Source organism: Rhynchophorus ferrugineus, unplaced genomic scaffold (genome assembly GCF_030347505.1).
Source record: "Rhynchophorus ferrugineus isolate W39M unplaced genomic scaffold, kcgeb_rfMv2 rfM1, whole genome shotgun sequence".
NCBI classification, from domain to species: Eukaryota; Metazoa; Arthropoda; class Insecta; order Coleoptera; family Curculionidae; genus Rhynchophorus; species Rhynchophorus ferrugineus.
Window position 1 is genome coordinate 14112648 of NW_027472580.1, and position 24082 is coordinate 14136729.

A 24082-nucleotide genomic window follows, 5' to 3' on the forward strand; every position below is an offset into this window, starting at 1 on the left:
GTCCGTCCACTGTACAAATATATACAGGTTAAGCCATTCGTTTACATTAATGTAGTTTGTTAATGACACAATCATTATATAAAAATAAAATAGTAAAGAAATATCCCAAAATACATTTGTTACTGGAAAAAAACTAACAAACTCATCATGAACAATAAATCAATTATCTTGTGTCATCTAAATACCAATATCATTACGAATCACGGCATAATTCTTACTGAGCAATAAATGTTGTTCCAACATGTCACCTGTAATTAAATTTTTATATAGCAGTTGAAACAGAAATAAGTAGATTTAGAATCAGATAAAGTAAAGGTTGATTTAAAATTTTTTGTAGTCGATCCTTTTCATCGATCCATCATATGTTAAAATATCATCATATTTCTTAGTGATTATTCTCAATTTCTTATGAAAATATAGTCATTCTCATGTTCATTTGAACAACCTTGTCAATACTATAATAATATGTAGCCTATTTTTTTATTTACGTCAGTTTCCCTTATAAAATAAAAATACTTAAAATATGTATTAGCTGCTTATAGGATAAACATATTTCAATATCTATGCATTCAATTATTAGTTGTCCCTAATAGAAATAGTAAATATTTGAATATTTTCAGCGTTAATCATAACGTTATTTATGTATATACGCTAATGAATAAAATCTATAACATAGTCATAAAAAATGTATTTAATTAAAGTACATTATTCATATCTCAGTTTAACACCTTCATATATCGCTCTCATCCATATTCCGACAGCATGTGCGCCAGCATCAGGGAATTTACATCCTGACTTTACTGTTTTTGTTGCTACATCCTCAGCTTTAGAAACCCCTCTTCCAAAAGCTTCTATAGGATCATTTATATTAATGTACAATTTTATTGTATTAGCACATGCTATAAGAGGATCATACATTGTCTTGTCGCCTAGTTTTACATTCCCATATCTGAAAAATAATGATTAATGAATTAATCACTTAAAATCATAACAGGAAAATACTTTTCAATGGCTTTACAAGAATTTTCCAAAGCTTCTAGCCATATCTGGTAAGTAACTTCATCATCTTCTTTATAGTCTCCAAATTTATTTGCAGCTGCTTCAAACAAAATACTATATATGCAGCCCATAGTACCGCCAACAGCATTTTCTAATATCTTACTCAAACTCAAGAAAAATGTAAATGGACAAAGGAATATTAATTTTCTGTTACAAGCTCTTTTATTCAGGACCTCTGCTACATTTCTTAATCGGGTACCAGTATCACCATCACCTTAAATTCATTATTGCAATTCTATGCATATAACATCCATTATTGTACCTTTCTCAGAATCAATTTTGTTTAACATTTTTTCACATGATATAAGAGCATTACATGCAAATTGCAAACATAGCTGTACAATATTAGAAGGTTTATCTCTTAGTTTTGGACCTTTTGATGGTGGTGATAATCTACACTTTCTTTTTAAACAACCAGCTGTGATATGCACATTTAAAACACTTTCATATTGAAACACTTGCTTCCAGCCTAAAAAAATATGACATTAAAAAATAAAAAAAATGTTTCTATAAAGTATTCCAACCCACTGTACTACATGGGGCATCAAGAAGAGTAATCAACTCTTTGTCAAATATCTTCAACATACTAATGCTTAAGTCAATGTCATCATTTATATGGAAATAATTGTCGATATATATCCTAATAATATTTACTTCATATTTTTTAAAACATTTCCATACTTCTGATATGAAGACATATTCATCTGTTCTTTTTAGGGCACCTGCATTATTAAAAAATAAAACACAGCTGTCCTCTTTATACATCATGAATTTTCCACTTTTGAATATATTGTTAACTAAATTATTTGCTAGTTCAGGAATTATATCTTCAGTCTTTTTACTGTTACTTAGTTTAGTAGGTCTTTCAATATCCTTTTTGTATTTACATTTTTTACAATAGGTACAACTTTCAAACCTTAATGTAGCTTGGACATTTGTGGCAACACTTATAAGATTACCTATAACTTGGTTACAATACTCATAAATAACAGTTAAAGATTTATTTTTAACAGCAAGAGCACCAGCTATTTTGTGTATCATAATAATTCCAGATAGACATTCTCTTCCGCTACTTTTCTCTTCATAATTATTAGGATTATCAGATACCGTTAATAGCATCACTTTTAAATCATCATTAAGTGCTCTTTCAGTTGCTAGTCCAAAACTTAAAACATTAGTTGAACTAGCGGGAACAATTATTAAAATTCCTTCAATATGATTTAAACTAAGTTCTCTTATTGTTCTCAAAATTATATTTGGAGAAGGAACTTCACCATTCTGTCCTAAAAAAAAGTCGAGAGCATTCAAATTAATATTTAAATATTCCAGAAATTCTATTACCTTGTATTGAGGCTGTAAGCATTCCATCACCAACATAATCTATATGCGATAGTGTCCCACCAGATAGAATCCTTACTTGATCATTATCCTTATAATTTTTTGATACAATTATATTACCAAAATCGAAAACTGATACATTTTGGTTAAATAAAATATACCCTTGTACATTTGGTGTCCTATCATTACAAATAGATGAAGATGGTAATTCCATTTTTAAATTACATTCACCTGAATTTTTCTGACAACTAAATATGTAAATAAAGTAATTAATAATTATCATAGAAAAAAGATAATTATTATCTCGTCTTCTAATACATGTAAATAATAGGGATGCCCATTAAATATCGATATAAAGTTCAATCGATATTTTCTTCAAAAAATATCCATATTTTTAGCCGATATATCGGCTAAAATTAAAGATGTGATGTAATTTTGGCACCTAATTGTACGGGTTTATTAAAAATGTCGATTTATCGACTAAAAAATATCGGCAAAAATATCGATATTTATATCAGAAAATATCGTTATATATCTATCGATTTTTTTCTGCATCCTTAATGTAGGTTATAGAAAAACCATGTTAATGTTAAAAACAGCCCAACTTGTAAAAAGAAGATGTTTTTTAATAAAACCTTTAAGGATAGAGAAACCAACAGAGTACAAAATTTCAAATTATTTGTCATATTTATTGTAATAGTTATGAAATCTTAATTTATAATATGATTTATTTATAAATTTAAATATAATGGATAAGGAGGTTAATGAGGTATTTATTAAAACGGAAAGTACCTGCGAATTTGACGCTGTGCACCCAAGATTTAAACAAGAAAGCCAGGAAGAGTCTCTAAAATACCAGATTGAAAACTATTACTTCTGCCAGCAATGCAATATGTTTTTTGCTCCCAATAGTGCAGGTTTAAAAAATCATTTCAAGCATGAAATTACGCGACATAAACCAGGTGGATCTTGTTTTTATTGTAAGGGCAATGTTTTTTATTATAGTTTAAATAATGAACAAAGGATTTACCATAATTGTAAGAGAAAGATGTCGTAGGAATAATTACCATAATTTGCTCATAAGTAACTGTTTCCATTTGAAATTTATTCTGATAAAAAAGTATGTAAAGGAGTATTCAATTATGTGTAAGTATTCAAAGGAGCTTTATTGTTATGTCTTATTGTAAATATTTTATTTGTTGTATTGTATTAAAACGACTGTTATAATTCTATTATTAATTATACAGCTTGCCTTCATGTATATATTTGTTATGTGTTGATAGTTTATTTTGTTATCAGGGTATTTTTTGGTACAGTTTTTAATAAATTTTATTTTATTTTTTGTTTTTTCATTTAATATATTGTTATTCTGAAATATTACCAATATTTTTTCTAGTATTTTTGGGTGTATATATAAATTTTGAGGGTTTTTGAAGCTTTATTCAGAGAAGTACTATCATTATTTATTTTAAGACGATCCAGGAACTGAAGCTAACAATCAGTGATAACAAGTGGTTGAGGGTTATTATACAAACAGCAACAAATTTATGTAAACAAAATTTATTTGGTTAAAATAATTTTACTTAATTTCATATAAAAATATAACATATACTAATACAAGTGTTATAAGTTCTTACAGTTAAGTCATTGATTATGATGTATATTTGTTCTACATTCAATAATTTTGTTTTAATATATTATCACAGTACAAAGTGATATTTTCATCAGTGATGGTATCATAAAACAATAATAGAACCATTAAGTCCAAGAAAATAAAAGTGTTGACTTAAGTCGGGATAACTCTTTGTCTTCACTTTAAAATATTAAACTAATTATTAATGATGAATAAAAAATTCTATTTTCTAGGTAAATAATGTACAAACTTAATAATACCGCAATCTAAAGAAAATCCAATAAATAAATATACAGTGTTAAATTCAATAAAGAACGCTGCTTGCTTATTAAAAGAACCATTCACGTATATACTGTTTTAGTTTATTGTGTTCTGTGATTTTGTTTTAGTTCTGCACTGTAGTCTACTTGTCAGAATCAAAACTTGTCGACAGTCTCTCAATTAATATTTACCAATGATGTTTACTTTGTTAATGTTTCTTAATAACTTTTGTACTTTTAATATACATTCCTATGCACAGACAAAAAAGATGCTAAAATGGAATAGCATATATAAATATATACATTATTAGAAACTACAAAATAAACATCGTTGCATGTCTTCGCTTATGAGTTTTTCTTTTTGTTCCTTTTCTCTTGGCTGTTGGTTCTCAATAGTTGTATGGGCCATAAGCTGAACCAGTAGTATAATATGGACCTGAATATGGTTGTGGTGGTACTGGATATCCAGCATAAGCATATTGCTGTTTCTGAGGATATACTGTTGAATAGAATAATACAGATTACTACGCAATAATTATATTTATATGTTCTTAATACTATTATTACAACCTATCTAATTAAACCTATTTCTACACTTTCAAGGCAGTTACAATATTATCAATATCGCAGAAGAGCTTGAGATATAGACAGATAATAGCACACAAATTACTAGAAGCTGCGTGTTTATGGATTATATAGTCTTAATAAAGTACATGTACTATATTTAATGAGGTGTCTTCTGTGATAACTACTTAGAATTAGAAAAGGAATCATAATGATTATTTGGAACTATTGAATCAAATGCATACTTGAATTGAAAATAAATAATATATAGCAGTATACAGTAAAAAGGCTTGGATGTGGCTGAAAGTGTCTGAAATTACTTTACTTTTACTGATATACTTTTTAATTTAAGGAAACTATCGGAATGCCATATTATATATCATGAAAAAAGCGTAGATGTTGAATTCAGAGTAAGACATACTAATAGCATGCTGTTATTAACAAGAAAATAATTTAATTAAAATTTTTGTGTAGTGAAATTAGTTTTGTTGGAGGAATACAAAGAATGCATAAAGAACAAACAAAATCGTCGTAGTGTTATTTATTTTCAAAAAGTCACTTGTTTATTGAATTCAATTCAATACAATATAATGTAATTAATATAGTGTTACTACTTAATAACTGAAGGCTATTGTAACAGTTAAAGTAATAACGTTTCTTTTGTACGGCGAAAGATTTGAAGAAGCAAAGCAAAGCTTGAAGCAGGAAGAAAGAGAAAATAAGTTATGATGAAGTAAGACTGATAATGTTACAAAGAGAAAGCCTTGTTAAATTTCAAGTATTTCTTCCAGGTGTAGAAGAAATGTTAAGTGTTTATTTATAATTAAGTAGGAATACATTCATTTATATACAAAAATAGATGCTCTTATGTGCACAAATAGTTTCATATTAACATAGCTTTTTATTGATACAGTTGTAATTTAAGATTGTGCAAATAAGAAAATCTAAATGATAGCCTAGGCGCGAGAAAAGTCTATGGTGTTGATGGTCCATCACCTCATATTATGTATAGAAACGATAACAAATATTCAATATTTTCATTGGTTCATTATCGCCGTCTGTCTATTGAATATTTGCTGGGATGTAGTGTGATGACTCCCAAAGAATGTTACCAGGCATTAGATATTGCATGTTAACGGCTTCTTCCCGTTCCCTTTCTCCTCTTAAGCACACAGCCGATCCAGAAAACAAAATGGCGGCCACCAATGACCAGCCTACTCCCGCCCAGGCTAACATGTATCCCCAATCATAGAAAACCCGGGTATGGTCACGTAACACCTGGAAAAAATTGATAAAAGTTAGCCAGGAAATATCGAGATTGTGATGACTCCTCTATATCACTAATCTAAAACACGTTAATGTCATCAAAATTAGTTATATGTAGAAAGATATATTGATAATACTGACAATGTTGGGAGACAAAGAAAATTACTATTAAATAATATCCGTACAATGTTAAGGTGATCGATATTTCCTGAATAGCGCTATGAAACAGCGATTTTAGTAACGACGAAGCGATTTGTTAGCCGATTTTACTCGTTGTTTATTTTCTAACCTGGTACGATGTACTGAACATTGTCCAATTGTTCACGGTCCTTCTCGGCTTGCAGGCAACAGGAGCCGAAGAAGAATAATAAAGAACCACCTAAACATGAGAAAACTCCCAGCCAGCCGAGGGCAAAGCCCCAGTCGTAATAGATCGTCGAATTGTCTTGTAGAAGCTGTAGTAAAATCATAATAAATTTTCGATGAAAGATCAAAATTGCGATGGTTGAAGTAATTCTCAATTGAATTTTGTCTGGTTGTTCTAGAAATATATTGTGGTATATTGTAAAATTCGTTTATTTCTTATACAACAACGCAATTTAGTAGGTATTATTTGTAATTATTGATTATCCTTGGAAGGCTGTCCGTGTTTGTCAACCAATATTGTCAAAGAAAGTTAATTAACATGTAATTGCACAAAAGTGTCACAGAACAATATTATTTTAACTTGAGAATTACTGGCACCTTCGCCTTTTATTTAAAACGTTCTATAATTAATCCTGCAAAAAAGATATTTTTTAAATTATTAATAAACAGTAAGAACAGCCTATTTTTTTAAAGCTATTCTTTAGACTTTTCATTATTTTAAACAACTGAAAAATGTTACAAAAACTTTTTTGTGTAACATCCGAATTTATTTTAAAAAAATACAAAGAAAAAATGTTCAATATTTTTACTCACAGTACTCCATTGTTGATAGAATTCCTCGCCTACTTGTTTTTCTTTTTCGTAATACTCAACACCATGCCAAAGTCCCATAGCACCTGCACTTAATAGACCTAAAACATTTGAAAATATATTTAATTATATCTGGTATTATATTCGATTGGCAAAATAATTTTAGCAAAGTAGTTTCCGTTTTTTTTTGTAAAAATACTATACTAACAAAATTACTACTTGAATGTGAAAACCGAAAATATATTCTTGGTAAATTAATAAATGAAATTTAGCAATAATATTTCCAATTTTACTGGTAGATTGCTGATTATGAAGAAACAATAAATTGCAACAGGAAATTGACTAATATAATTCGTGATTATGATGTATTAATTTAGTAAAATTGTTAGGAATTATGATATATGCTTGTGCAGTTCTTTAACTGGTAACTAACTTTGCTGTTATTTTACTGGAACACATTAATTGCTTTAGTTTTAAATCATTTTGGGAATTACTGCAAATCATGTGCATTTTTTGAAATTTTAGACAGGATTAACATATATTATTAGTGCTAAATTCATAACCAGTTGTCTATTATACGAAATTTAATGGTAATAAATTTAAGTCGATGTCATTTTGGATTCTAAGAATTGTATTAATGTTTCATATTAATTAATTAATGTTTTATTTTTATTTCATTTTAAGCTTGTTTTATTTGTTATTGAATACTGACAACTGACAACGAATACGGGAAACATCAAAGTTACAGACATTATTATAAATAATAATAATGTGATAGAAATACTAGTAAAATAAAGTATACAAATTGAAATTCTGTCAGAGGCTTTCGATATATACAATGGCATGCATTTAGCATAGATAATATTCATCTTAAAGTTGTGAAAATTATGATACATATTTGTACTTTTATCACTTGTTTGTTGTTTGACGTTGTTTCATAAGTATGTGTTCATAAAGAGTTGCTGTTATTTAAACGATTCACAAACAATTGACAATGTGTTGACAATACTGGGTTAAGAGAATAGAGTACTGTCAAGCTAGTCATGAATGTTATTTAATTTTTTGTTCAATAATCTTTCTATGTCTATCTTGAGAATAATAATAAATTATCTTTTATTAATGTAGAATGGTTTTCAAACAGTTTTATGGAGTTTTTGACATTTGTTCAATTTGTTTTTTTTTATATTAGGTTCATATTATTTCCGAATAACTCTAGCACTAGTAATTTCATGGATCCCAACCTGTTAGGCATCTGTTACAATTGCATGTATCTGTTCAATGATTTTTATTGTTGTGCCACTTTTTCAATGACCTTCGCGTTTATTTTTAAACAATTTACTCGCTTACTTTTATTTATTGCATATTCGTTTATTATGGCGGCCAAAAAGGTACTATTATGGTATCATCCATAAATGCGAAAATAGATTCAGATTAAAGTATTGACTCGAAAGTGTTTTAAATTGATCGAACATTAAAGTATTAGGAACATATTGAACTGAATGAATTAATCATCTTAAAAGGAATTATGACCTAAAACTGTTTTTTTCTTACTGAGAGTACTTCTACTTGCAGAACAGTTCTTTGTGATATTTTCGTTAAAAAATCAACTCATATCATTCCACAACCGCTTTATTCCTTTGATTTAGTTCGTCGAGTTTCTTGTTATTCCACATTATTTTTGTGTTTGTGAAAATTCAGTAGCTATTTTAAATATATTGACATCAATCCATTACAAAAAATAAAGTGTTTATTTAATTGTTGATTACAAACATTTTTATCGATTATGTGTATATGATGTTTATAAAACTCGAATTTATATATGGGTAAGTATCTAGAGTGACTCTCTGGATTTCTAGTCATTAAATTTTGCACATGTTAAAAAACATAAGACATTAATAAGCTTCATATATAAAAATTAAAGTTCAATAAGGTTAATCCGTCTGACATAGGTAAATATAATTCGAAATTTGCCGGCTCGGTGACGCAGTGGTTATGGCGACAGGACGGTCTTCCTACTGTTGGGATAGTCGCGAGTTCGAATCCTTCTTGGGGCATGGATACACTTTGTGTTTGTAAGTAAGAAGAGAATTTGTTGTAAGTTGTTTTGTAGATAAGACCGGATGTCTTCTGGGATGGTCTCTAAGTTGGTCACTGGCTAGCCGGTAGGCTAAATGCTCGGGACCGTGGTTAAACAGTAGGTCCAGTCCAGATAAACTCTCGATGGTAAAAAGGAGACTTTAAAATATATCAAAAGAAAAAAAAATCGTGAAGTTTAAATAATCTTGGCATAAATACTCGAGAAACTAAACTAATACATTTCTGTGCTTTAATGAAGCCAATTTGTATGATTGCAGTTTATTACAGTCTAAAAGAATATCACTTAATTTAAATGAAGTATATATTTCAGAAATGTATTATCCTGTAAGTTTGTTCAAAAGAAATTTGAAAGATCCAAAAATTTTTTTTGGTAATCTTCTGTAACCAAAGCTTTATAATTGGGCTTTACTTCGAGGATAGGTTAATAGTTAAAGTTAAATAACTGAAGTGAATTTCAATAATTTTTTTTTCCTTCTTAGTTTTTGTTATTGTCATTATTTATATTTTAATACTTTATTTGTGATAGTACTAGTTTTGAAATGTCGGACGGATAAAACGAAGATGTAGATATGACTGCTGAATGAATTACTGATGTTGAAGCAAATCTTCTCAAAACCGTAGCAATCACTAAATTGTCAGGTGTCAGGAATTATTTGGCTTTTCAAGGTACAAGTGACAACCTGTTTGAGTATAAGAATGTTACATTTTTTGGAACGGTTGAGGTGCTGTCATAGATGCATATGTGCATTTGTGTCGTTGGTAAGTTAATGTAAATGACACTTGTAATCAATTATGAATTAACAAATCAATTCAGTTGCAATTGCAAGGAAGTTGGAATTAGGAAGGAAATAAAAATCAGTGACAACATTTTAGGTTTCCATTTGAAAGGTTCACAGATAAATAAAACTTTTAGGACTTGTATTAGGGCCCTACTAGCATTTTATTATGTTACATATTTTAAAATTATCGATTAATTAATTGTATTATTATAGTATTAGCAAGCTCAGTATCTATAATTATTTTTCAGTAATTTATAACAATGATTTTCATTGACCTTCGAACACATATTTTTAAATACGGTAGTCAGTCCTATTTAATACACAAGAAAAATGTTATGTTAATGCACAGTCTATAATTTAGTTGTCCACGTTTTTTATTATGTTGCTTGAGTAACTGGCCACCGGAATGTTTAGTGGGATGATTATGTGGGAATTCTAAAGCATTATATTCATTACATATCAAATACTAGCCCAAATTAGCATTATTGTATTATAAATCAATTTTGATTAGTTCTCTATTTAAAACAAATTAAGTAACAACATTTCTAAAAACACAATATTCAATCGGCTTCCCAGAATTTTTGATACCAAGTCTTCAGCAACGTTTTATAGCCATCTTATTTAATTTCATTTTGTCTTTGCAATTTTAAATTTGTTTCGCTTTAATCATTTAGTTGAGATAACGAATCGATAATACTCGCTCTACTGTTGCCTGAAAAAATGTTAATAGCCCTGCCGTGTCTTATACAATATATTTTCAAATAAACCAAAGATATTCTATTAATCCAGATAATACTAGTACCAAAATTGGTAGTTTATTTAATTAAAACTCTATCAGATTGCGATATTCAAAAGATATTTTAATGAACTGATTTAAAGAGAAAAACAATGATGTATACAGTTAATTAATTTTGCTTAGTCATTGTTAATTATTAGAAAAATTGTGAATTTGGTTGTAAATTCAATCAATTGTATATTAAGATTGTTGATTTTAATGGTTCTATTGACTCATCTATGTAGTTAATTTTGTTTATTAGGTGCTATTTATAAGCAACATCATGAATTTAATAACCATAAATTATGTCAACTACCTGTTACGTTTATTAATAATCTTAAATATCGATATTTAGGCATTTCTTATGCAACTCAATATTCGTATGCATTTTGACGTATTTTAAATTTGATTTCCAATGGCACATCTATTTAATGGGGTTGGAAATGTCCAATTCGTTTTAATATCAAGAGAGTACTTCAGTGGTATTCAAATATATAATTTAATGAAATAATTTGGTGCAAACATAATGACAATCGAATTTTTTTTGTTACTGTTGATTATTAAGAAATTATGGGTTTTATTGTAAGAAATTTCGTTAACGCTTCGCTAATTTCAATTATGTTTCTGTTTGTTTTTACGTATCCTAGATACACGCAACTCTATATACACAAAATATAGTTTTTACGTATTTACTTTATTAGGAATACTCGTTTGATAAAACTGATTCGCTTCTGTGCATCTTTCATGCGTTTCACACATAACTGCATCTACTTACTGCAGTTATTTCATAAGCATTACCTTTAGTTCAGTGACCTATGCAGTCTATTGGTAAGGATAATTTCTGTATCTAGTAGTGTAACGATTTAAATGTTTAATGATATACTCATATATTATAATACAATGTATTTAAATTGATTGTATATTTACTTTAAAAATAGTTTATTTTATCTTATTAGGGTTTAATAATGTTACATATTATTGGAGTCTTTCAATGATAAATAAATTGGTGATTTTATTCGGTCATGGATACATTCATTGTGTAACGAGTATGTTCTGAAATTTCGTCTTCATCAATGGAGAATAAACTCCAATGAAATATTAAAATTGATACTGCAAATTTGACTATTAGACAGCATAATAACATCAAGATCAGTGTTAATTACTTATATTGTCAACAAAATAAAAGTGGAAAGTGTATATTTGGTTTTGTTTCCATTTCATCACCGCCTACTAGGTTTTTAAACAAATTTTGTCATTGTCCAGGGATTGTTACTGGTCTATAACTTAGGTGACTATCTATGGTATTAAATATTGGCTTGTTTGGAGTTATTTCCTATACAAAAGGTCAAATTTCTTTGAAGTTTGGAAGGAACTGGTTTGTTTATAATTCCATCATTGCAATTCGTGTTTTTAAATATTTTTTGAGTTAGCATCTTATTATATTTTTTCGTTCATTTAGGATGTAATCTTGGAGAAGTTTTTTATACTACCTGGATGATGTGATTTATAAAATCAGGAAAACCACGTGCTGTCATTACTTTGGTCTGCTCTTTATGAATTATAAGATCATATGGTTAGGTAATGACGGCTATATCGTAAAGAATGCTAAAAGCTTTAGTATATGTATAGGCGTTGTTTATTATTAAAGATTTTTGCATAATTGCATTAACATAAATTCCATATTTATATCCATAATAGAATATTTTGTTCCAGAAGTGCCGATGACTCAGATATTTTCAACAAGATCAAGATGTCGAGAAATAGATTGAAGATTAATTCGCTATCTATTTATCTATCTATTGCCAGAAGATTTATTTGCTAATATGGTATCTTATTAGAATATATAATAAAGTTATCTTAAGTATTAGGTGTTGGAATAAATAGCTTATCATTAGATGTAATCCATGAAGCGTTCCATTTTTTTTTGTATTCATAAGTGAAATTTTGTCCTGATCATTTACTGCTGATAGAAACAAGCGAAAATCTAATGGGACAATATATTCCAGACGTTTTTTTCATTTATGTGTGATTGAAAGAGTTATAGTTTCATTTATTCCTACCAAGTATATAGCATGAACATGATTTTTTGATTTACAACCTATGTTGATGACTTGTTGAGCTGAATCAATGACTTTACAGCATTGGGATTATTGTAATAGATCAGTTTTTCAACTCTTTCATTAATTATCGTTTAGTGAATATTAATAATTATCACTTCCCATAGACAGAGGATGTTAAATATCTTGGATCGCATCTAGGCAGACGTCTAGCTTGAAAGAACTGCATACTTGAAATGAAAACAACTTCGACGGAAATTAAACCAAATGTATTGAGTTGGCGGACGACCAATCGAAGTTATCTAGAAATAGGATTTCTAGGAATCAAGAGATACTTCCAGTTCAAGTGTTAGTGTTAAGTACTTTGAAGGAGAGCCAATGCGCCACAAAGGACTTGTCAGTCAGCTAAGTATGGGTGATTATAGTGAAGTACGTGGACTAAAATATTTACTATCATCATATGTGATCAAAATAGAATTCAGAGCAAGATATCGAATAACATATTTGATATAAAGGGCCACTTACTGAAGTGATCTTCCGCGTGTTACGTATATAATAATTATCATAAGAAATACCATTCGAATAGTCCATTCAAAATAACAGTGAACTCACGTCATCAATATGTTTTAACGTATTGTCTGCTGCAAATTATAAACTCGTTTTAGAGTCACACAATCTCATAGTCTAATCAAATAAACCTACAAAAGTCATCCGTTTGTCAAACGTCTGCAAAATTCTTCAAAATATTAATTATAATAACTACAGTTGGTTTGTTTTTGAGCTTGTTTTGATAAAATTTAAATTGCTGTTTATTCTTACTCTGATTGAAAATGCCGAAGCCAGACAGAACAGATCGTCTCATAATTAGTTACTTCGAACAAGAACGAGATAATGGAGTAAAAAATTGGCAGTAAAATTCCTTAGAGAGGTAAGCAGTTTTACTGTTAAATATTAAGTTGCTGCGTTTTAAGTGTTGCAGCTGCACTGAATATTAGTATGGACACGGTCATTGAAATATCACAAAAAATGAAAAATATAATCTTGCTTGTTAGCTCTATCAGAAATCAAATATATGAAATGTATAAAAACAGTTAGTAGTGTTTCAAGAAACTGTTAATCTGAAAAGTATCCATAGAAACCTCAGAGATATGCAGCTCTTTGAGGGATCTAGAGCATCCTTTCATAAACTCTTATGTAATGTTTAATTTAAATAGTGCAAAGATAAAGAAATGATAAGTTCTTCATGCTGGAAACAGGAATGGTTAATAACACCTCCGGTTTGGATGAACTGGATCAGAACCATTGAAGAAGAAATTGACAAGTGATGGAATCGTGAACAAATGTTTGATTGGAAATTAACAACTTAATTATTCACTTGAATTAAACTTTCTGAATATGGGATTATATTTCAATGTTGACAATTTCCAAGAAGCCCTGTCTGTGGAAATGGATGAGAGTGGAAACAGCAAAAGGTGAGTATATAATTAATATATGATAACTGTAGGAAATCTTATTGTAGAGTGTGAGGAGAGAAAGAATACTAACTGTTTTGCAAATATGGTAAATACATTAGGAGAGTGCAGCGATTAAATCTAGTTTTATCAAGAAAGATGTATAAAGGTTGTAACAGAACAAATTAAGGAGAAATATAATGGTATCAAAATGACCTTACAAAGAAATACTGTATCGAAGGAAATAAAAGCTAAGTGTAAAATGTAAATATGCCCTCTAATGAAAATAAAATATATTACTTGAATATACAATTGTTAATTTGATAGGCTAGGCCTCCAGGGGATACCACCACATAAAAAACATGCTTGGAACTCTAACAGATAGGTGGTATTGAAAAATATTCAATGTGAATTTAATAAAACACAATCTTAACCTACAAACTATTATAACTGTATAATTAATTGTAGTTTTAAGTCCTTCGATAATATATGCATAAGGTCAGAGCATACACTCAGAGATGATGTGGCAACATTGCGGTAATTAGATTCATGAATTCAAATGACGTGAGTGCACTGTTGAATTGAACGGACTATATATGTGTAGTTTCAATAATATTCCTTGGTTACAACTACCCATGCTTTTAAATACCTATTAGCTTTCGTAAGCCTAACTCTAAATGATTTATATAATTTTGAGTCTTCATTTAACTATTTCTCTAATTCTTTCGACCGAATTTACTTATATGTTATAAAAATTGTGTTAATTACGCTAAAATGTGTACTGTTATGCATTATTTTTTATTTTAAAATTCTAAAATTTTCAGAGCTATTTTTCTTTAACGCTATTAATTAGTTCCAACGTTTAATAATATTGTTTTTACTTAAAATTTAATTGTTTTATTATGGTTTAGTTTCTTTTTATCAACTAGGGTTCCTTTGGGCTGGACTAATGCTTAACGTGGACTCTCAGTGACTATGCCAGAAGTCATCCGGTCCTACTCGGCCCTGTTACTGGCGTGACTGGTATGGTTATACCTTATCGGATTTTATACTGTTGTCTAGACATATTACAATTACAATCACAAATACAAAGTACATCCATGCTATGCAGGATTCGAATCCGTAACTATCGCAACAGTAGCAGGACTGTCCTGTCGCCTAAACCATTGAGACTACCAAGTCGGTTTCATAATACATTTTTGTACATACCACGGTGGTTCATATATGATCGAGATAAATACTCTGACACGTTTATTTACTATTGAAAAAATTTACAGTTTTTCTACGTATTTCCCCTCACTAGTTACGCATTTTGTTCAACTTTCCGGAAGTTTTTTTGATGCCGGTATCAAAGAATTCCTTGGGCAACTCGGACAGGCATGTGCGCACGAACTCCTCTACCTCGTCGTCGATGTTGAGTCTTTGACCTTCGAGGGCTTCTTTCAGAAATCCAAACATGTAGTCGCAGGGTGATAAATCCGGACTGTAGGGGGACCCTAATTTCGATATTGTATAGAGCGTGAGACGCGCGGTATGAGGCTGCGCGTTATCCTGGAGAAGAATCGCACTTCTTGCTGGAATGCATCTCCGTTTCGAGCGATAAGCCGGTTTCACGTTTGTTCATTCTTGTTTCGCAGGAGACCAGAGTAGTAAACAGTATTAATGGTACGTTGGGTGCGCAGGAAATCGACGTACATCACGCTCCGCCGGTCCCACAACACCGCACACAGAACCTTACCTGCGGACCTGGTTGTCTTCGCTTTGACTGCCGCCCCTTCCTCCTTCTTCCGCCACTCTTTAGACGACATCTTCTCTCGGGAGTGTAATAGTGAGTAGACGGTTTCGTGGCCATGCTTGAATGCTTCCTCTCATTTAAACATGGCAGCCCTACTCAGACACTCACTACCGAAGTAATTTCGCAAACGCAGAAAAACTTCAGTCTTCTTGTCACACTAAAAAACGAATGACAATAGGTTGCGCTATGGCAGTCGGCACTTAACGTTCACTCATGGTCGTAGCACGCGCTAAAACAAACGTGAAACATGCGCCCCGACAGTAACTATGTCATATTGTTCGTAAGGGACCCAGCTATCACATACTCAAGCCATAACCTTCAAAACATACATGCGCGCCATCTACAGCGTTTGTCTCCATCATATTTAAACCACCCTCGTAAATATCAGAATGTTAAAGGCTATTTTTTAATTCCTCATGCGTATAGAGGTGTCAGCGTGTCCGCAACGACTTATTAGTAATACTTACATGCAAGCAACATCAATATCGCAGTAGCCGTTATGTTTCCGGGTGATCGTCGCCAGCATCCGGTCACTCCAGTACAGAAAGCGGCAAATACCGAGAAGAACGAGATGATGAAGAGCGCTATCATCGATCTGCCCATATCTGTAAATCAAAACGAAATGAACGGCTGTCGGTCAGTCATAGACGCTAGATGATTCATTAGTGTTCTGTTGATTTTGTATTCGATATTAATTAACATTTTAATTGCTGCATTCAAATAGTAATAAATGTTAGTGAGATGTTATAATTATGGGACTCAGAATTAACGAAATATTTACAGAACAATTAACTCGGAATAGCTGTATCAAATATTGACTTGAATAAACACCATGTAAGCGTTAATTATATAATTGTTAATTTGAATTAACCCATAGTTTCATTTGTAGGTCATATATGTGCAACTGTGAAATTTAGAATAACTAATACATTTAAACGAACGACTTAATTAAAAATATATGGATCCTGCCAAACAAATAATGATAATATTAAATTTTAAATACTAGTAACAATAATTTTTCACTTTTTTTCATAAGTTTGTTAGAACTGTACTTCTGTCTGAGAAGGGCTCTGGTCCGAGCGTAACAAAGAAAACGCGGTTTTTGTTCAAAATTGGTTTTATTCATCAACGTAATCTCCATCAAGAGCCATACACTCATTTCAGAGACCACCATTTCAATACCACTTTTGTAGAACGCTTTATCTTTTGCACCACAAAAGGCACCAATTGCTGTCCACTTAGATGACGATCATTTTGATTCCGGCGTAAAGTGATGGATCCATATTTCATCCACATATCGACACAAAAATTCCAGTTTGATTCGTTTAAACATGGCCAAACACGGGTTAGAACCGTCAACACGTTCTTGTTTTTGGTCAACAGTGAGCAAACGCGGCTCCCACTTTGAACAGAAATTTCTCATAGTCAAATGCTCATGCAATATAAAATCAACACGTCCTTTTGATATCTTTACGATGTTAGCTAACTCACGTAACTTCACTTTTCGATCATTTAAGACGATTTTGTGGATTTTTTAAATGTTTTCTGGTATTACCACCTCATTTGGACGTCCACTGCGTTCTGTAACATCGGTATCAACATGAAATTGATTTTGATCCATCGTTTTGAAAATAACGAAAGTAGTGTCCGGGCTCCGGACCACAAGGGCAACTGTGAGACCACTCCAGAGCAATGTTTGACGTTAAATGCAATATGAAAGAGCTTCTGCGTCGTTTTTCGACCGTCGGCGAAACATGGATACACTGGTATACATCAGAGATCAAGGAACACTTGGCGGGCAGAAATTCGAGAAAATATATTTTTCTGAAGAAGCTGGAGAACGTCGAGTGCATCGAGCTAAAAGGAGATTATGTTATATTGAGAAATAAATCGCCACTTTCCCAACATTTTCGCTTTTCTTTTGTAGGCCAATTGTTTCCACATTATCAGATTTTATACCTATCGACTTCAGATTTTAAAAACTTAAAAATTTGTAGTTTTGTTATGAGAAGATATGAGAAAATACTTACGAAGTCTTGTCCAGGCATCGTCAGTAAAGTCTTTGGTTTCGTTGTTTTCATCCGGAATGTAATAGTTGATGTTCATACAGTAAGTTTCCACGGGGCTCAGGTAGAGTTTTACTGAAACAAAATAAAGAAAATCATTAAATAACGTATTGAGAATTGCATTAATTAGTAATTATATGTTTCCTTTTTATCTACGATTATACAACACGGCTATTGCGATATTTTCACTCATTAGAAAGTGCAAATAATTAAATAATTTAGAAAAACGAACAAATGCATACTATCGCTGAATAAAAAAACAACAACAAAACGAACAGATAAAACCGCAATTGGTTAGCGATTGCGTGAAGGAGGATAAACGCTTCTTCCACTAATTGGTTTCGGAATATTTTTGTCTGTGAACACGTATCACGGTTAATTTATTTTATTTTGTAACACTATTGTTCTTATATAATTGACTCTAGCCTAAATAGAATAGATAGATAACAATAAATGCACAAAATAAATTTAGTTTTATATAACTTGAAGATACAAAAACAGAAGTAGAAATTATATTCTGAAAATAAGAGGAAAAAAATATTTTCCTTCTCATTTTATTTTAGTTAAAAAGACACAATGCTGTCGAATTAGTTCGAGTACGTAAACGAATGAGCCTGTCAAAGTCGTCCAGTTGCAAAGGTATGCAAATTCTTGAATGCAATAGTGATAAGACGTTATAACTATTACGGCTGTATAATTAGCTGTAGTATTTAGATGTACTGTAATGTTAAAATAAATAATATTTGATAATATTTTTGTTCAATTATTTCTTTATATTAGCATTTTGTTGTTTGTCAAGGCCCAACTGAACTAAAACTCAGAGTTGATGCGGTAACATTACGACGTTTTGACGACACAAATTTAGATGATGTATGAACAAAATAATCTTGAATATACTCTACTTACTTAATTCTACATTACGTCAAATCATTTTAGTTTTTATTAGTTGCAGGGCAATTGTATATATTTTTAATTTATTACATTTTACATTAGATTTACTTAGTACAATCTTTAATATCTGTAAATAATATATAAATTACTTTATAACTACTGTTGTACTTGCATTAATACACAAGCAGAGCGAGTACGCGATTAATATATCAGTATGTATTTACCAAATTATAATAAAACTAAACTACTTAACCTAAAGTTTAGAATACGTTTATACACACATTAAACAACTAAAAAAAATGTGTGGTTTCATTCGCTTCAATCTTCTGATTTCCTGCTTGTTGTCCAGTAGCTGTATTGCTTTCACGTTGCTGCGATTTAGTAACCTTATTTCATGTCTTATGGTGGATCTTGGATCACTTCATATATCCATTTGATTTCGAGGTGATCGTGCAGCTCTTAGATAGTTACATAGCGATAAGCATTGGTAATTAATCATAGAACTTCCTTTGTCAATTTGCGTTGAATTACTAGTTGGTTTGATGTTGAATTACAACCCCATATTTGCACTTCGTAGGTCCAGATGGCTTTATGATTGACTGATAAACCAATCTCTTTGATATTAGGTCAAGTTGAGAGTATCTTACGATTAACCAGTACAGTTGCTCGACTTTGAGTTGAATCTACTCTGCTTTCTGTCTAACGTGATGTTTCCACTTTACATCGAGATGTATGCGAGGTTTGACGAATCGGGCCGTCATATCCATCAAGTGATATAATTAGGTTTTTGTCATGTATATCTTGTTAACTGCTACTTGTACTTTTTCCACAGTCCTAGGCAGAGATACTGTCTTTTGCCATGATAACTGTGCCGTCGTGAAATGATCCAAATACTGTTTCTTTTGTTGTTGGGATATACAGGTGTGGTCCCAAGACACTACACTATGGAACTCTAGTCGAAATAGGTTTAAGCTTTGAGAGTGCCCCTTTTTGCAAGACTTTAAATTTTCTTTCGAAAAGATATGATTCCAGTAATTCCGCAGCAGCAATTTGTGCATTTTGCAGATTAGTCCCAAATGCCATACCCTGTCAAAAACTTGTGAGGCGTTTAGGAATATTGCAGGGCACTTTTTATATTCTTCGAATGCCTTTTCAACAATCGGTTTTACTCTGTGTACTTAGTGGATTGTCGAGTGGCGATTTCGACATTGTTTAATACGCTTTAACAGCAATTTCTCAAATAATTTTGATATCGTAGGTAGCAGCGATGTAGGTCTGTAAGTCGCAATTATATAATAAAACTTTTAGCACATTGATGAGGCATAACTAATAGTTTAGTTTGTAGTTTCTATTGTATAATCATTTAGTCTGGGCCCTTGTTATTATTTTAAGACACATTATATACATTAATTAATGTTGAAAACATTTTAATTTAGTTTCTATTGTGAATTATTATAAAATAATCGTTAATCGCAATCTTATACATCATTTCTTATAAATATTTTTCTGGCAGTACACAGTGTCGGGAAAACGATGTTGCTTTGGCATTTTCGTATTTCTTCAACAATTCAAAATCGTACGAGAGGATGACATTGTGTCTGTTACCTACTATTGCTGGTCTTTTTTGTAATAATGTCTTATTGAATTTATTCAGTTGATATCAACAGATATATTTTCTTCTATTCTCTCTCCCTTTGGAACTTTCTAACCATCCATAAGATGTTTCAAAGTTATTTGAGATTTTAAGCTGGGTATTCTAGGAATTCATTGTTTTAGCTTCCTTTGGCCTTCAGACCGTTCTTTGTCATTGACATCAAATTCAACACTTTTAAATCGTAGAAATTAAAGCGAAATTTGGGATTAAATTGTTTGATGAGCTTCAAAAAAGTAGTAACAGATTTTTTTAAATGAAGCATTAAAAGTAATGAATATTGAAAATGCAATTTTGAGCGTTCCTTGATTAGCATCTGTATTCACTGAATAACTCAAAGATACTAAATGGAAAAATATGTAAATTAAAAGTTAAGTTGGTTATTTAACGGTTGTTTTGATTAATATTTCGCATTTTCATCATTATACATCAATGATTAAAATAAATGCAAGCACTTAGTGTATATTTATGCTTGCTTAGTTAAAATATTGAGTATAATATATCAGAAATATCAGCTATCTTCAATCTTGGATCTTGCCTTTATTTATATTAAAGCTATAAAATATAAAATAAGCAAATATAAATAATAATATAAAATAACACTGAATAAACCCATGAGCTCTGAAGTAATAAGTTTGTGTTAAAAAATAATTTGTACATAATTCAGGGGTTTTAGAGCAATGTATTGAGTAATATTGTTAACGCTTTATGGTATTTCAAGAGTAGTGATTTCAAAATATCAATAGTATTAGGAGTTATTACCAGATATTTTCTGATCATGTCAATACTGAAAAAATCTTTTGAACTAATACAATATAACGTTAGTGAAAAATCGAAGTACAGTGCAGGTATGCACGTTAATAATTGCATAATTGAACTGCTTGAACCCAAGAGGTTCTAGCAAGAAATCATCTAGTTTTTTGAATTTGATATTAGTAATTTCAGTTATATTATTACTATGTAATGTATATTTAATAACAAAATTAAATTTGACAATTGGTAGGTTGTTGCAGTATTCTAAAAGGTTATTGGTTCCGAATTTAATTTGTGTTCAGAAATCTGCGAAAAAAGACAATAAATTCAGAAACAAATTACTATTGTAACCTTTACTACCAATGTGAATCAAAATTGTATATAAAAAAAGATTAAAACATAATGTTGATTCTCACACAGTCCAAAAAGCTTGGTTCAAATCAGTGAACTAAAGTACGAATTGAATTGACAACCAGTTTAATCGCTAGATTTAGATCCATCTGACTTTTGATTTTTTACGGAATAATATTTTCGCTAAGCGAAGTGGTAGTAGCTCTTCTTTTTCGAAAAACTACTAAAATAATTAAATACAAACATTGATCATTGAGGGATTATTGAAATAAGCGTATTGAATTTAGGCGAAATTATGCTAAAATATAAAGTATTTTTTTTAATTAATTTATTTTAATAAACAATCTGGTATATGACTTGTTAAATGATGTATGTTCTACAATTAATAAAATTATTTAATTAAATAAAATGTTTCAATTTTACGTCAGAGACATATTTTTAAAATTTATATTTTTACACAATTTGGTTTTACATACAATGGAAGGCTTGAGAAACTAGGAAAGATATTCTCAACGCTTGGATGTTATTCAAACAAATATGGCTTATCAGATGTTATTAATAGCGACAAGAAACCCATTTGATTATGTAAGAGTTTTAGATAGTTTACAAGACTGTTGCAAGGGGAAGGAATGTTAATAAGTTGTTAATGTATAACAGTTTTAGTAGAACCATTGCTCAATTTTTGTGTTCCCTTCTTTATAAGTATGATTTGTTCTTGTTTTTGCACATATAATTTAACTTTTATTAAAAATACTTATAAATATCATGCCTTGAATATTCTTCAGGTTCATCGATCTAGATCTAGTTTCTTTAAAACGAAATATTGCAGTGATAACTACAATTAAGCTCTTCTGAGTAGCTGAAATTTGTATAATATTATTTAAATAATAAGATTGTGATGATCGTGAAGTATCTAAAGTCATATCTAATACCTAAGTCATCTAAAAAATTAAGTTATTTCACCAACATCAAGATTTATTCAAGATAGAATACATATATCATAAAGATGTTTAATGTATTGCCTGTCGCAATTTGTAAATTCGTTTTAGAATCAGACAATACTTTCCCTCTCATTTTATTCTGGTTAAAAAGAGACAAAATACCGTCTGATAAGTTCGAACGTGTAACCGAAATAGCCTGCCAAAGTCGTCCAGTTGTCAAACAATAGTGATAAAGGGCTATAAATCGGCCAGCGTTATTTTAATGCTTTGCTTGTTTTGATATATTTCAAATCGTTGCTTATTACTCTGATTAAAAATTTCGAAACCAAACAGAACGGAAATAAACAGCCTCTCCAATCAGTTACTTTAAATAGGAACGAGATAATGGAGGCCCCATCTTACCAGTACAATTCGTTAGAGAGGTAAGCATTTTTACGGTTAAATATTATTTTGCTTGGATTTTTATTGAAAATATTTTATAGGATGTTGCAGCTGCACTGGGTATTTCAGAATATACATGAGCATTTGGTTAAAATGTATCAGTAGAGAAAGAATAGAAACTGTTTTTTCAGATAAGGCAAATGCACTTAGGATAACGCAGTGATTAAATCTAGTTTTATCAAGACAGATGTATACAGGTATTAATAGAACAAACTAATGAGAAATACAGTGATATCAAAATGTTTTTACAAGGAAACACTCTACCGAAGGACACAAGAATTAAGCGTAAAAGGTAAATATGCTCTCTAATGAAACTAAAATATATTAATTTTATATACAATTGTTAATTAGATGGATTAGGCGTCCAAGGAATACAACTATATAAACAACGCGCATAGGCGAGAACTCGAACCCATAGGTAGTATGGAAAAGAGTTCAATGTAAATATAATCAAAATCAATCCTAACCTACAAACTATTATAACTGTGCGATGATATAAGCATTATATTTAATATAATGCTAAAATAAATTATATTTGATAACAATATTTGTTTAATTAATTTATTTAGATTAGAATGTCAAAACCAAACTGAACTAAAACTGAGATACGGCAACATTGCGACGTTTTGACGTCACAAATTTAGCTGACGTGTGTACAAAACTTCTTTGGATAAACTATACATCATATTGCGTCAAACTATAATTAGGAATAAATTAATGGTTTACCTAGGAGATTAATTTCGATATAGAATTTAATTTAAAAAAATATGTCAAAGTTTCGGCTCTGTTTGTCGTTGCCTTTTTATAATGTATTATTTTGTTGAACTGTAAATACTATATAACCCTCTCAGTTCTTAACTCAAAACATCTTTTTTTAATTAAAAAGTACCTGGTACATTTATTACGCTATGTAGTACTTTTTCTAGACATAAAATTAAATTAGTCAACCAAACTTCA

General features: G+C 30.4%; 2 protein-coding genes and 1 long non-coding RNA gene across 4 annotated transcripts in view; 1 reads left to right on the plus strand and 2 right to left on the minus strand.

Annotated features, from left to right (window-relative positions):
• Positions 1-673: 673 nt before the first annotated feature.
• LOC143195008 (uncharacterized) lies at positions 674-2715 on the minus strand. The gene is made up of 5 exons (XM_076401843.1): positions 2401-2715; positions 1584-2342; positions 1322-1528; positions 1003-1273; positions 674-949 (listed from the first exon to the last, which is right to left on the minus strand). The coding sequence occupies exons 1-5, from the start codon at positions 2678-2680 to the stop codon at positions 706-708; spliced, it is 1761 nt and encodes a 586-aa protein (XP_076257958.1). The 5' UTR covers positions 2681-2715; the 3' UTR covers positions 674-705.
• A 522-nt stretch (positions 2716-3237) lies between these two features.
• Positions 3238-3556, plus strand: LOC143195028 (uncharacterized). Its single transcript, XR_013005448.1, has 2 exons — positions 3238-3377; positions 3455-3556. It is a non-coding gene; the product is annotated as an uncharacterized LOC143195028 (long non-coding RNA).
• A 385-nt stretch (positions 3557-3941) lies between these two features.
• Positions 3942-24082, minus strand: part of LOC143195018 (uncharacterized) — a 76346-nt gene continuing 56205 nt past the window's right edge. The window contains exons 3-7 of one of the 2 annotated variants that reach the window (XM_076401856.1): positions 18062-18172; positions 16499-16636; positions 7081-7178; positions 6410-6575; positions 3942-4789 (exon numbers count right to left, since the gene is read on the minus strand). In XM_076401856.1, coding sequence (XP_076257971.1) covers positions 4680-4789; positions 6410-6575; positions 7081-7178; positions 16499-16636; positions 18062-18172 — 623 coding nt within the window. In that variant the 3' untranslated portion in view covers positions 3942-4679. Of the gene's footprint in view, positions 4790-5966; positions 6133-6409; positions 6576-7080; positions 7179-16498; positions 16637-18061; positions 18173-24082 lie in introns of both variants that reach the window. The other variant, XM_076401861.1, reaches the window with a different exon arrangement.